This window comes from Mustela nivalis (assembly GCF_964662115.1).
Source record: "Mustela nivalis genome assembly, chromosome: 13".
NCBI lineage: Eukaryota > Metazoa > Chordata > Mammalia > Carnivora > Mustelidae > Mustela > Mustela nivalis.
In genome coordinates, this window is record NC_139032.1 from 87985292 (window position 1) to 87999896 (window position 14605).

The 14605-nt window shown below is 57.5% G+C and overlaps 1 protein-coding gene across 2 annotated transcripts in view; it reads left to right on the forward strand.

The window, feature by feature from the left end:
- Positions 1-5170: 5170 nt before the first annotated feature.
- ASS1 (argininosuccinate synthase 1) overlaps positions 5171-14605 on the forward strand; it is a 52121-nt gene continuing 42686 nt past the window's right edge. Inside the window, exons 1-4 of one of the 2 annotated variants that reach the window (XM_082696037.1) lie at positions 5171-5266; positions 10218-10279; positions 12083-12192; positions 14111-14179. In XM_082696037.1, the coding sequence (XP_082552163.1) occupies positions 12088-12192; positions 14111-14179 (174 nt within the window). In that variant the 5' untranslated portion in view covers positions 5171-5266; positions 10218-10279; positions 12083-12087. Of the gene's footprint in view, positions 5267-5534; positions 5558-10217; positions 10280-12082; positions 12193-14110; positions 14180-14605 lie in introns of those variants that run through there. The other variant, XM_082696036.1, reaches the window with a different exon arrangement.

Sequence of the window (14605 nt, forward strand, 5' to 3'; positions counted from 1 at the left end):
CGCAAAAACTGGCGGGGACTGTAGTTTGCCGCCTCTGATGTAACTAAGCTACAGATGTCACTAATGGTGGGATTTCACACTGGGTGGAGGGGCTGGGGTCCTCCAAGCCCCCCCTCCACACCCATTTATCCAGCACCTACCTATGAAGACCATCCTTGGGCTAAATGCCCCTCTTTGTGCAACCCTAGGGGCCAAAAGTCACAATTGAGCCCTGCCATTTGCTGGGCTGTTAATTTTTTTATGGAGCCCATGAAAAGGTCAGTCCCAGGGTGAGGCACTGCAGAGGTGAGACCAGTGGAGGGGAGGTGCTGACTCTCTTTCACCCCTGCTGTCTCCTGCCTGCTGCCTCCCAGTCCCCACTTCACCCTTCATATTTGTAAACCGTCTCTATGAATTTTAATTCTCCGAGGAGATCCAAAGGCAAGAAAGAGTATGCCCATTGCAAAGATGAAGGAATGAGGGCTCAGAGAAGGTGAGACACCTGTCCAAGCTCACACAGCCTGAAGGGGAGAAGAAGAACTCAACCAGGTCTTCTGACTCCAGAGCCCAGGGGCATTAGCCTGCAGGGTCCCCTGTCTCCCCTCCCCCAAGAAAGGAGGAGGGGGAGGAGGGGAAGAGCCAGGAGCCTGATGAAGAGGGGGGACCAGGGCAATTCAAGACCTGAGGAGCTGCCAAGGGAGTGTCCATTCAGTTCTGCCTCCTTTCTCCCGCACCACCTAAATTTCTATTTGAGGCGGGCTGGTGGAAGGGACTGATTGCTCAATGTCTTGCCGAGCCGGTGGCAGACTTGGCCTGGAATCCGGGCTAGGACTCCCGATCTTGTGCTGCCCACGCACCCCTGACTCCACCCACCCCTACCCACATCCCCAGGGATGGTCCCAGAGGGGAAGAGGAGCCTCCCTCGGGAGCTGCCACGGGAGCCAGCTCCAAGGCAGTGCTTTCCACTTCGGCTTTTCCAGCTGCCGGCAGGCAATCATTGGCCAAGGGGCCACCCAGCGATCCAGGGCCCTAGCTCCAGGCTGAGGCTGAGGCTGAGGCTGTCCCGAACTATCAATGTTGGTAAACAGCCCTGCAGGTCACTTATTAAACTCCCTGATGTAGTTTTTCCAAGAACCCAACAACTGGACTCTGTGTTCCCTCTGGGCAGAGACAGGCCACCTGGGGTCCGGCCTAGAGGACATTCTTGTTCCTGGAGCCAGTGTCCAGGTCTGGGTAGCAGCAAAGTGGTATCTGGTGCCAACCACGAGATGGTCGCGGGGTGACATGCTTAGGGTCTCTACATTCCCCGGGCCCCTTTGTGACTAGCAGGCGCAGAGCCCTCCAGTGGCAGAGGAGAGAAGGTGCCAAGAAGGCGGAACATCTCCTTGGTTAGATGTTCAGGCTGTATCTATGTTCAGACAAGTGGCCACAAGAATCGGAGCCCACCCTCTGGAAAACCGCCCTGGCTGCAGTGTTGGGGAGTGGGCTGGGGGGCGCGGTGACGTAGCCGGAAAGACAGGTGTCGAGTGCTACAGGGGAGAAGTGATGACAGCAGCAGTGGGGAGAGGAAGCATGTTGCACCATCCTTTCCTGAAACTCCAGGCATCGACTGTGTGTCAGCAGGATGGACAGCATCTGACAAGGGACGGATCTGGTGGGAGGAAGGGGGGGGCGGTCAGAGAGGCATCGCCAAGGAACGGTAAGTGCAGAGGCCATAAGGCAGCAAGGAGCAACCAGGGTGTAGAGGGTGAGGGCGGAAGAGGAAGTACAGGGCTCTAGATTTGATGCTAAAGTGATGACAGATCATCAAAGCCTTTCTCAAAAATGCTTTAATTCATTAATATTTTAAAATATATCTCTGAAACTTAAAAAAAAAAACAATAAAACCCTGTCTACAATATCATTATCACATCTAGAAAAAAAAAAAAAAGGAAAAAACCAACCAGTAATTTCTTACCATCATTCAAGGTCCTGTCAATGTTCGATTTCCAAATGCTCACAAAGAGGGTGTTTCTTTTATGCTTAAAAAAAGTCAGGATCCGGGGATGCCCAGGTGGCTCAGTCAGTTGAGCACCTGCTTTTGGCTCAGGTCGTGATCCCAGGGTCCTGGGATGGAGTCCCGCATTGGGCTCCCTGCTCCTAGAGGAGCCTGCTTCTTCCTCTGTTTGCCACTCCCTCTACTTGTGCTCTCTTTCTCTTTCTGACAAAGAAATAAAATCTTTAAAAAAAATCAGGATCTAAATGAAGTCTACATCTTGTGATTAAGTACATCCTTCCTGTCTCTTTTAACCCTAAGCTCCCATCCCCCCGTGTTTTGTCTTAAAAACTGAAAAATCAACTTTATTGAGATATAATTATTCCAGGAATGCAAGGTTGGTTCAACACTTGAAAATCAAGCAATGTAACCATATTTATAGAATCAACAGAAAATCGGGGCACCTGGGTGGCTCAGTTGGTTAAGCGACTGCCTTTAGCTCAGGTCATGATCTCAGGGTCCTGGGATTGAGTCCCACATCGGGCTCTCTGCTCAGCAGGGAACCTGCTTCCTCCTCCTCTCTCTCTCTCTGCCTGCCTCTCTGCCTACTTGCAATGTCTGTCAAATAAATAAATAAAATCTTTAAAAAAATAATAAAATAAATAAATAAAATCTAAAAAAAAAAAGAATGGAAAAACATATATGATCATCTCAGTAGATGCAGAAAAAGCACTTGACAAAATTCAGCCCCTACTCATGATAAAAACTCTCAATAAACTAAAAGTGAGCTTCTTCATCTGATGAAAAGTGTCTACAGAAAACCTGCACTAATATCACAGTTATCAATGAAAGACTAAATGAATGCCTTTCCCTAAGATCATGAATAACACAAGGATACCCACCATCACCATTTTTATTCAACACTTACTGGGGGTTCTCAGCATTGCAATAAGGCAAGAATAAGCGGCAAAAAGATAATACAGATGAACACCTCTGACCTGGGTGTGGGTGAAAGGCAAAAGCCACAGTGCGGCTCCGGCCCAGGTGGGGGATCCCCTCTGGCCACGCCCCAGTGCTGGACCCAGGGCCTGCTCTGCAGGGAAAGGGCTGGGGCAGGGTGTGGATGGCGGGCTGCAGGTGGAAAGTGGCTCATTGGGGAGCCAGCCAATCCACTCTGGCCTTAACCTCTGCCTCTCATACTCCTCTGGTGCCCAGAGGAGGACCTGTACTGGGAAGTTGGGCCCTTTTTTTTTTTTTTTTTTTTTTTTTTTTCCAGAAGAGCTGTGACACCACTGTCCCTAATGTCACCAGCGCCTGTGCATCAGAAAGGGACAGTCCCCTGGACTGGAGTCATTTCTGCAACACAGAGTAAAGGTCCCCCACAGCCTGTGACCCTGGGACTGAGACCCTGGTGCCTCTACCAGTTTAACTCGAGCCTGAGCTAAAACAGAGAGTTGAGCCAGAGCTTCAGACACTGGGCAATCACACTCTGCCACTAACATGCTGTGTGACCTTGGGGAAGACACACCCTCTCTCTGTGCGGCAGGTTCCCATCTGTAAAATGGGGATAGTGGTCACAGTGATTTCATATAGGGTAGTTGTGAAGAGTAAGTGAAGGCAGGGAGATGAAAGAGTGCTTGGTGAGAACCACACGGGTGTAGTTGTGTCCCAGATCAACACAGATGACCTTACTTCTTCTCCCACCCCCCTGCCCCCCACCCATCCATCCTAGACTGGCAGGGGTTCCTCACCCCACCCTCTTTCTAAGGTCTGGGTCATGGGGCTTCTCTCTGGGGCCACCACTGGCTTTAGGGACTTCGGGGGAGGGCCAGGCCTCACTGCCTCAGTTTCCCTCCCCACTCCCTCTGTAATAGCTCCAAGGAGGTGGCCCCCCCATGCACCCACACTCCCCCCAACTTTCTCAAAGGGCATCTCAAAGACCCAGAACAGAGTCACAGGATGGAGACAGGACTGTGGAAATGCTGCCCAACTCTTCCCCGCCTCCGCTGGGGAGAGAAGCTGCCCAAGGCCGCAGGGGTGCGTTTTTGGCTCTTCCACACTTGCTTCCTGCTAGTGCAGAAGGCCAGCGGCTCAGGGAGGGGCTAAGGGGGCCAGCTGCCGCCTGCCTCCTGGCCCCACCCAGCTCACAGGGGGCTCTTTGCCACCTCAGCCACTTTTGGCGTTTGGGTGCCGGAGGCAGGGGGCGCCTACCTGCTATTTCGCTCAATTGTGGTTGCAGTGATGGGGGCTTTGGGGCCTCTAAACCAGGCTGGCCAACGTCTGAAACACAGAACCTTCTCAAGGCCAGGCTTGGGTAGCAGCTCCCGGTTTCTTTTTGCAAGCAAGAAACTTCACTTCTGTAAACCTCCATTGTGAACCCCTGCTGCCCAGTGGCAGTTGCCCGGTCTTCTATTCACTATTTACTGGGTGCCCCCAGGGAGTTTGGTCAGTTGCCAGCCTCTGGGGAGACCGCCAAGAAGCAGCCCTGGACCGAGGGATGAATCCCCGACCTTCCAAGGTGCTCTCCCCTCCCCCCAGGCTCCCGCTCATGGGGGCTACCGTGGGGGGAGGGGAGGGCTTTCGAGGTCTGCAGAAGGCCACCATGGGATAAGAGCGGACACGAAACTCACCGAAGGGACTTAAAAAAAAATTTTTTTTTTAAGATTTTGTTTATGTATTTGACAGAGAGAGAGACACAGCGAGAGCAGGAACACAAGCAGGGGGAGAGGGAGAGGGAGAAGCAGGCTTCCCGCCAAGCACACAAGCCCCACGTGGGGCTCAATTCCAGGCCCCTGGGATCATGACCTGAGCCAAGGGCAGCCGCTTAACGACAGAGCCACCCAGGAGCCCCCATCTAAGGGACTTTAATTCCCACTCCCGCCGCGGAGCGGTGGCCAGTGTCTGGCGGGACGGCCGCGCTCACCCGCCAGCTGCGCGCGGTCCAGCCACCGCCGCGTCCGGAGGAGGCGTCTGCCCGGGGGCCGGGGCGAGAGGACCCGGGCCGAGCATCGCCCGAGCGCCCTCTGGAGCACCTGTGGCCGCGGGGGCGGGGCGGGGGCTGTGGCCCCCGGAGCGCGGGAGGGGGAGGGGCGGGCCAGGAGGGAGGGAGCGACCGGGCCCCGCCCACACCCGCAGGTGGCCGCAGACGCCGAGCGGCTCGCGGTCGGGGCCGGACCCGGGGGCGGGGCCTGTCGCGCGCGCTCTCCCACGTGTCCCCGGTCCCCGGCCCTGCCCCCGGCCCGGTGTTTATAATCTGGGATTCGCGACGCAACCGGCCCTGCTCCGCCGCCTGCCACCGCCGCCCGGGCCACGGTAAGGAGCCCCCGGCCGGAGACTCCCGCTCCCACCCCGCCGCCTAGGAGACACCCCGCCGCGGGTCCCGGCGACAGCGAGCGGAGGAGGCCGAGGGGACCGCGCTCCTGGCGCCCGCGCGGGCGGGAGCAGAGGGCGGCGCCGAGTGGCCGCGCGCCCCGGGCTGGCACCGGACGGGAGGGAAGGAGGCCAACGCCCCGGGCTTCTGCGGCTCAGACGCCGGGCGGCCGGATTCCTGGGGCCCTCGGGGATGGGGCCGAGGCGCGTGTCCGGGGACTCCGAGGGCGGCAGGTCGGGTTATTTGTCCCCTTTGCGGGCCGGGGTCCTTTCTGGAGTCCCCGTCTCTAATCCAGCTTCCTTTCTGCCGGAGCCCGCCAGATGGAACCTTGGAGTCCGGAGGGTGTGGGGGGTCCCCACTCTCTCGCGCCCTCTCTGGCCACCCCCCGCGCGGTCTCTGCCTCCGCCTCTGTGCGCGAGAACCCGGAGTTCCAGCCCCACCTGGGCCCCCTGTCCCGGGGCTTGGGCGTATCGCCCCTCCCACAGCCCCGAGCCTCAGGTTACTCGGGGCAGCTGGGCTCCGGGACCCGGGCTGCGAGGCGCTGGAGTCGTCGGTGTGACTGCGCTCCCTCCCCGGCCGCGGTGGGCAGTCTCTGGCTCAGAAGGGGGATCAGCGATCACCGCCGGGTGGGGAGGGTGGCGGCGCCGGGTCGGGGCCAGCGCTGGGCTCGGGGCTGCGGGAGGGGCCGCTCCGCAGGAAACGTCCGCGGTCCGGGTTGCTGTTGTTTCTGGCATCTTGGGCGGCTGCGCCCCGCCAGGGAGGGAGAGTCCTTGTGAAATAGAGGAAACTCCTCTCCCAGCCCGCCGGGGCTCCTCCTGAGGAGGTCCCGTGACCCGGCCGCCTCAGTGTTCCTTGCTGCGCAGTGGGGGCGTCTCCTCCAGAGCATCGCGGTCTGGCTGCACGTTGCAGGCAGGAACAAACCTGTCCTTTCCGCGGGGATGGATCAAATAGACCCTGGGCTTTGATCCTTCCTTCCCAGACCACGGCTGGTGACAGGGCAGATTCTGGAGCCAGTAGACCCAAGCCGCCAAGGCAGGCACCAAAGGGGAGTCTTGGGTCAGCTGCCAGCTGCCTGAGCCTCAGTTTCTCCATCTGTCAGAGCTGGCACAGGCTCAGGGCTCAGGAAACAGAGACTGTGGGGCAGTCTCTGTAGACACACTGAGAACGGTGCATGCGTCCATTTACTCATTAACGGTCTCCGCTTGTGCCATCATTGGGGGACATGGGACAGGAGACAAGCTCTCTGCCCTCCTACTGAAGGTTCGGGTGGGGAGGAAGACCAGGGAGACAGAAAGAGCCACAAAGAGATGGATGGACCCCGGGTTGGCTTCATCCTAAACTCCTTCCCCTCTTCCATCTGCCTCTCAGAGCCCAGGCAGGGGAGCCCAGGGTTGGGAAGGGGACCTGTCCCAGCTGGAGCCACCTGTGCACTGCTCTGAGAAGCAGAGCGTTCTGCTCAGTACAAGTTGATGGAATGATGAAGGCTGCCCTTGGAGCACCTGGAGCTGGGGCCAGGCACCGGGTGGGGCAGAGGAGGGAGGCCCCCACTCCGAATGATCAGGTCCCCAGAGTCCTCACATGCGCCACACCCATTGCGGGCCTGCTCGGGGGTTTGTGGCCAGGTGGCCGTGCTGGTAGCCGTTTCCCCTGGTTTAGGGCCCCAGGAACCTGACTCACAGAGGGGAGCCAGGCCAGACTCACCTGCTGCGCAAGCACTTTCCCATGCCCCGTTTCATCTTAGCTCCATGGGTCCTGGGAAGCCAGCCAGGCCAGCCAGCTGCCTTCACCAGAGCACAAAGCCCCTGAAGTGAGTGCCTTGCCCGTGGGCACCCTTGTGGAAAGAGAGAAACCAGCTCAGGGTCTGAGGCTCTAAGCTCTGCTGTAGCACTGTAGGCAGGGTTGACATTCTAGGCCCTGGCATGTTCTGTCGGGTGGTAGGCGCCCTCCCCAGACTTGTAGAATCAACAAATAAATTAATGCACTCTCTTTTCCTCTATGGGCTCCAAACTCTCTTGTGTGTCTCTTACCAGAGTCTAGTGAGATCTTCTTAGGCTCCCTACCACCCATCTCAGGGGCTTTTCACCAGAACCAGAGACTCCGCCTCCCCAACCAAGGCAGACCCTTTGAATGATCCTTAACCCTGGGTGGGAGATGTTTGCTGGAGTTTCACTGTCCTTGAGGGAGCCAGTGTTCCTGATTTGATTCTAAGTCCCTAGGAATCCGCGGCTGAGAACCAGCTCAGTGTCTAGCCTAGGGCAAGCCCCTTGGCCTCAGCTTTCTCATCTGTCAGTTGGGAAGAAAATCCTTCCCCTGTCTTACCAAGGATGTGTCCAAGAGCTGAGCAGAACCTGTCTAACCTATGCGCAGGCTGAGACCCGGCAGCGGCACCTCCTGGTCACAGTGTGGAATTGCAGCCTAGGTCTTCAGACAGAAAAGGGGACCCGAAAGGGACAGAGGTAGCAGCCCTAGAATGAGGAAACCCCAAAGTCCGAGAGAATTCTTCTGGCCTCAGTGGAGCTAGGGTTTTAAGAAAATGTAACTAACCAAGCTCAGCTGAGTCAGAAGCCAGGGAGGGGTTCTGGAAATACGTTTGCTGGCCTGTAGGCCTGGCACACAGAAATGCACTGACTGGTGATGGCTCATTGAGGGTTTTGTTTTCTGGAAGACGACAGTGAGGGGGAGGCGATCTGTGGTCCCCTAGAGTCCCGACTGTATAGGGCACGGGGCAGCAACGAACAGGCGGTATGCAGTCAGCCCAGGGTTCTGTCCCAGCCCTGCCTTCCCCTAACTTGTGGCCCCAGGAAGTTGCTTTACCTTTTCCAAGCCCCATGTGGTAGTAAAAGTCTCCTCCTCGAGTGTGGCCCTGAGCACAGTATCTCTCTTGTCCTCGTTCCTGCTTTGACATTTTAGAGCACAAGGGTTTCCACGGAACAGGGCGAGGGCCACGGCGGGCTAGCACCACCTCCGGCAGGTGGCAGGGCAGCTCTGGCTGGGGCCACGGAGAATGTCGCCCGCCTTTGCAACTCGGGCTGGGCTGGCGGGCGTCTCAGGATGAGGCCACCTTCTTCCTTCCTCCCAGGTGTCCCTCTTCTGGTAAAGGATGTCGGGGGGCACATGGGACTGCGTGCGTTCTTCCACTGTGCTCGGACCCCAGGGCCAAGGTCCCCGGTGCCCGTGTATGCACCCAGCCTGGCAAGCAGACAGGCTCATCCTCAGGCAGGATGAGGGCACCCCTAGAATTCTAGGCTTTCAGGGGATTTACCTAACCTTCTCTTTCGAGGCAAGGAACTGACCTCTAGACCACAGCATCCAAGGCGTCGTTCTGAGTACCAGCCGCATGTCAGGTGTGGTCTGTGAGATGGTCCCTGTCCCTGTGGAGCTCACAGCTGTGGAGGCGGGGGGGGGGGGTGCAGTCAGGCCCCCACGTGACGTGGGTTAGTATGGGCCGTGGACCAGGGCTCACAGGCAGAGCGGGGCAGGCACAGGCGGTCTGTCTCTCTCCATGGGGTTTCCTCTCCCTCACTCCAGTGCCCACCCTCTTGGCTCCAGGTGCCTCTAGGAGACGGCAGGGCAGGGACTTCTATTTTTTTTTTTTTAAGATTTATTGATTGATTTGAGAAAGAGGAAGAAGAGTCAGAGGGAAAGGGAGGGAGACTCTCAAGCAGACTTCCCACTCAGCATGGAACCCCGTGTAGGGTGCAATCCCACGACCCTGAGATCCTGACCTGAGCCGAAATCAAGAGCCGGCCCTTAACCAGCAGAGCTACTCAGGTGTCCCCCAAAATGTCTTTTAAAGCTATTATGAGAAATAGCCTGTTGCCTTACATTTTGCCTGTTCTGAAGATCTACATTTGTGTGTGGTATTCTTTTTTTTTTTTTTTTTAAGATTTTTATTTATTTATTTGACACACAGAGAGAGATCACAAGTAGGCAAAGAGGCAGGCAGAGAGAGGGGGGGAAGCAGGCTCCCTGCTGAGCAGAGAGCCCGATACAGGGCTCGATCCCAGGACCCTGAGATCATGACCTGAGCTGAAGGCAGCTGAGCCACCCAGGCACCCCTGTGTGTGGCATTCTTAAACATTTATCCACAGTAAACTGAAGTATTGCTAGGTTACATACACGAGTGACCTTCCCCATTTCTACTTCATACATTTGAAGTTCATATCACAGATTAAAATGAAAAACAAAAAAATTAGCTAACACTCTTTTGTTCATTTTGCTGCTAGTAAGAAAAATAAAGGTGATTAGACTCTAAGAACAGGGTGAATACTGGACCGGCATCCTCTCTCCCTGTCTTGAACCCGCCCCAGTCATGCCAGGGTGTCTGAGCCCCCTGTAGCTTCCCAGATCACATGTGCCCCCGTGGTTCCCTTCTCTGGCCCTTGTACCTTCCAGCAGGGGCTCACGGGGCCCAGCCACTCTGGGTTCGAGTCCTGGTTCTGCCACAGGACCCGCCAAGCAAGGCCTCAGCCCGGTTCCTTAACCTGAGCCTCAGTTTCCCAGTCTCTAAAACAGAGATGACTCGAAGGGAAAGGCTCAGCCCATGATGGATAGGTTCCTCATGTCGAGCGTGGTGACGGTTTTGCATTAAATCTGAGATTCTCAGTAAATGCAGTTTCTTGTATCTCCGTTATTCCTGAATGGAGCTGTTCGGAAGACATGCAGTAGGATACACGCCCCTCACCCCCAGCACCGTGGCACAAGCACACGGAGCTGGGAGCACTAGTACCTTCCAGGGCCAGGAGGCTGGGTGGGTGGCTCCTGGGCCTCCCCACGTCTCCCCGATCAACAGGGCTGCTCAAGGAGAATCCGGCCGCAGGAGAAGCCAGGGTCAAGGCCTCGGCTTCCCCTGTACTGCTGCTCCGGGCAGCTGAACAGTTTTTGCTTTTGCAGAGTGGTTCACGGAGCTGCGAAGTCAGATTCCAGAAGCCGGGAACCCACATCTCCAATCCAAGGTGATTTCCTGGTCCTTCCTGCCTCCCTTCCCATTCCTTCCCTCCCTCCCTCATGGCCTGTTGCCTGGCTGCAGTTGCCATGGGCACCATTTCCTGGCCCCAGGGTCAGGGTCTGCTGAGTCACCAGCAAACAGGTGGCTGGGGCCAGGGCCTGGCAGGTGGTCGGATGCCCACTGGAGGCAAAAGTTGTGAACATGCATCAGAAACAGCACCCCCCCCCAAACTCACTGTTCCCTTCTGTGTCCAAAGGGGTGCAGGGTATATGAGCCCTGGAGCCGGCAGGTGGGTGGGCCAGTGAGTTGTGTCTGCACAGGGGACGTGTGTTCTAGTCACGTTGGGCTCTGTCCAGGCTCTGCTGCGCAGGGTTGAGTGACAGGGACAGCACCTCTCGGGACCTCCAGGCACAGGGGAGGTTTTCGGTATGTGGGAGCCTGCATCTTTGCGATTGTCATGGTGGGGTGCCCCTTCTGGGCTCCATGGGTCTGTGGAGGGGTATCCACAGCTTTTCCAAGAGTATCTAATGAGGACCCTGCCCTTGGTCAGGCTCCAGGGTCAACGCCGTCACCAGACACAGGCATCTTCCCTGTAATGTAGGAGGCTGGGCCATGTCCAGGGATGCTGGGACCAGACGGGCTCTTTCCACATCCGGGCCCGCTGCCTGCTGACCATCTGATGGTCATGACTCTCCACCTCTGTGACCCTCGATTTCCTCTTTAGCAAAAGGGCATAGTACCGGCATCTGCTCTCAGGGCCCTGGGGAGAGGGCCTGGGGAGGTAGGGCGAGCCCCAACACAGCCCAGGGGTTTGGGGAGAGGCTTCTAGAAGAAGGAACAGCAGCTGCAAAAGCAAGAAGACAGGAGCCCTTGATGCCTCGGAGTAGCCGAGGAGATGGCTAGGGCGGGACACTCCTGTCCCTGCGGCAGAGGGACAGGTCTGTGATCTGCCCCTCCAGGAAGGCCCTCCCTCTGCCCGTCTCCTTCCTCCTCGGGGGCTTGGTGTCTGCATCTGCGTCCCGGAGCAGCAGGTCCCTCAGGGGCTCGAGGTCTCTTGTTCTCCCTCCCAGAGGTGCTTGCGTTTGAAGAGAGTCTAAGATCCCAGGGCAGGAGGGTTCACTGGGGCCCCCGTTTGGAGGAAGCGCGGAGGCAGGAGCTCTGCGCCCCAGCGTCCCGGTCTGCCTGCAGCTGGGAGGCAGCACCGCATGCTGGGAAGGGCCCTGGCACGTGCTCTGGGGCCCGGAGCCGGCTGCTCACCTGTCTGAGCCCCAGTCTCTGTCTCCCCAGGGGCTGTGACAGCAGCTACTCCATGGGGTCATGGTGGGGGTGCAGGGCGAGCTTCGGGAGGCCCTCAGAGCCATGCCTAGTGCTCTCCAAGTGACCCCACCCATGTCTCCCAAGCTTCATGGCCTGGTCCCAACAGCTCAGCCTTCTCTAGCTGGTGGGGGAGTGGCTCTAAGACGTGCTTCCCACCATCCCCCAGGGGCCCCCCCATCCCGACAGCCACAAGCTGCTGTCAGTATTCCCCAGACCCTGCCTGTGTGTGACTGCGCATGCAGTGGGAGGGTCAGTTCACCAGGGCTAGGGGTGGAGAGGGTGAGGCTTTGGAAAGGAACAGCTCCCGGGCTGGCCTTGATGACAGGTGAACATCTTGTTCCCGAGCCCCCAGCGAGAGCGGGGGATGCCGGAGGGTGCTGGAGGACGAGGCTGCCCAAGGCCAAGGGCCGGGAGGGGGGAGCTGCTTGGCAGGGGCTGACGGGTCCGGACGGGTTGGCTCTGCGTCACTGACCTTCCTCAACCCCCCCGCCAGACAAGATGTCCAGCAAAGGCTCCGTGGTTCTGGCCTACAGTGGCGGCCTGGACACCTCCTGCATTCTCGTGTGGCTGAAGGAACAAGGCTATGATGTCATCGCCTACCTGGTAAGGAGGTGCTCAGTGTGTCTTTCTCCCCACTTGTCCTGCTCCCCATCACTCGCCTGACCCCCCCCCCCCAAGCCTGCCCTGAGCTGTAGGCACGTACTTGTGGTTCTCCCTCCCTTTCTTCCTTCATAAAACGAACATCCGTGGTGTCCCCCAGGTCTGAGATGCCCTGCAGAGCACGAGGGAGGCCAGCTTTCTGTAGGCAACCAGAGTGGGGAACGGCGGGAAAGAGCTTGGCGGTGTGACTTGGCCAGCCTGCCTGCAAGGGACCATGGGCCTGCTGAAGGCCATGGAAAGCACACCCTCCCCATTTCCAGAAGTCCCTTGTCAGCCCCAGTAATTCTGCAAAGTTTACAGAACCCTGCAGTGGCTGAACTGGCAGTGCCCTTGAAGACCACCTAGTTCTAGGGGCAGACAGGTCCCAGGCAGGTAACAGGTTATGTGTGATGCCACTCCCCTGTGCTGGCTCCAGCAGGCATCCCTGGTCAAGCTGGCTCTGTTTCTAATGAACTAGACTGGAGGTAGCTTCTGAATCCTCCATGTACTCAGGACCCTTGAGTGCAAATTCTTGAAGTCTAACACACACCAATTTAAGCAAAATCAACAAAATGGAAAAAAAAAGTTTTTTGGCTCATGTGACAGAAATCTGGGCTTTGACAGCTTCAGGCAAGGCTGGATCCAGGTGCATATCCACATCTGTCTCCACCTCTATTGGGCTTCATTCTTGGCCTCTCCACAGGGCAGGCAAGGCTCCCGTCATTATAACCTGGCTCTCCCAGGGAAAGGAGAGCCTCCTGCAGAGGCCCTGATGGGAGAGCCCAGGGGTATTTTCACTGCTGGAGCTGCTGCCCGCCACGCATTGATTTCCATGGCTGTGTCATGAAGGGTTCTGATTGTGTGGGCTTGGATCCTGGGCCTGTCCCAACAGTGAGCAGGAGACCTGATTTGTTCCCCTCCCTTCTTATGGCAAGAGGGCTCAGAAGAGAGGTTTCTGTTCCCAGAGGAAAGGAAGATGGTGCTCTCCAGAGACAAAAATTCAGCTGTTGCCAGGAATGACTGGTCTGCAGTTAAAGTCAATACCACCTAACAGCGCCCAGTCCCCTTGTCCCATGGGTCGGGGAGAGTGAGGCCCAGGAGGGGAAGTGCCTCGCTCCCAGCCCCCTGGCGAGTGAGAGTCACCGCTTTGGGAGCACGGGAGGACCCCAGGGTGTGCTGGTCTTGCTGATAGCAGCACAGTGGGGCGGTCCAGAAGCCTGGCTACTGCAAAATAGATTTAAAAGCTGAGTGCCCTCAGAAAGCACAAGCACCTGGGTTCTGGAAAGATTCCAGAGTCTGGCGAGCAGAATGCAGGGTCAAAACCCGGGCAGCAGGCCAGAGTGCAGCCAGCAGAAACCACGCTGGTGTCTGAAGAGGGGACTGTCACAGAAGTTGGAGTCCAACAGCAGAGATGGCCTCCCACCTGCCCACATGCCTTGGGATGGTCTAGTCACTGTGCTCGGCGGCAGAAGTCCCCCCGGGGTTGCGCACTTTCTGACACAGCGGCCTCAGTACTGGCTCTGGGGGAGTTTTCAGGATGAGATAGACGGACTTAAGGGAAGCCTGAGACCTTTAAGGCAGTGACAGCAATTTCTGAGTCCTGGCAGCCTAGTGTGCAGGGCCAGGGCCACCTAGTGCTCTGACCCACGGGAACTGCTTCCCAGCACGTCCAGAGAGGGACAAGTGTCACCTAGAAGCATTCCAGCTTCTCCGGACCCTGCTCTGTGCCTTTCTCCTTCTTACTGTGACCTTGGCCCCTCGAGTGGAAAGTACCTCCTTTTGAGGGGTGCTGGAGACCGCACTTGCCCAGGGCGGCTGCTGTTCCCCCCCACTCTTCTTTATGCCGCTGGGCTGATGGTGCCTCTCTGCTTCTGCTTCTCAGGCCAACATCGGCCAGAAGGAAGACTTCGAAGAAGCCAGGAAGAAGGCACTGAAGCTCGGGGCCAAAAAGGTACCAAGTGGAGGCAGGATTCAGGGCTGGGAGTGGGGTTCTGACATGTGGGGGCAGCAGGGGCAATGCTGTCCCAGAGTTCCTTGTTGTCTGCTTCCCTGCTCTTTTCAGGCATGTGGGCGCCGCCATCTCCCTGACTTCCCTAGTCACTGTTCTCTGCCCCACCACCTCCTTGTTCCACCTGCTCACCTATTTCCTTTTCCACATCCGTCCATCCACCTGCCCATCCCTGTTACCCTCATCCACTCACTCATCCGTCCACCCACCCAACCATCATCCATCCATCGTTCCATCCAACCATCATCCATCCATCCGCACATCCATGCATCCATTCATCCGACCATCCATCCACCCACCCACCCATCCATGCATCCATCCACCCATCCATCCACCCATCCATCCACCCAACCATCACCCATGCATCCA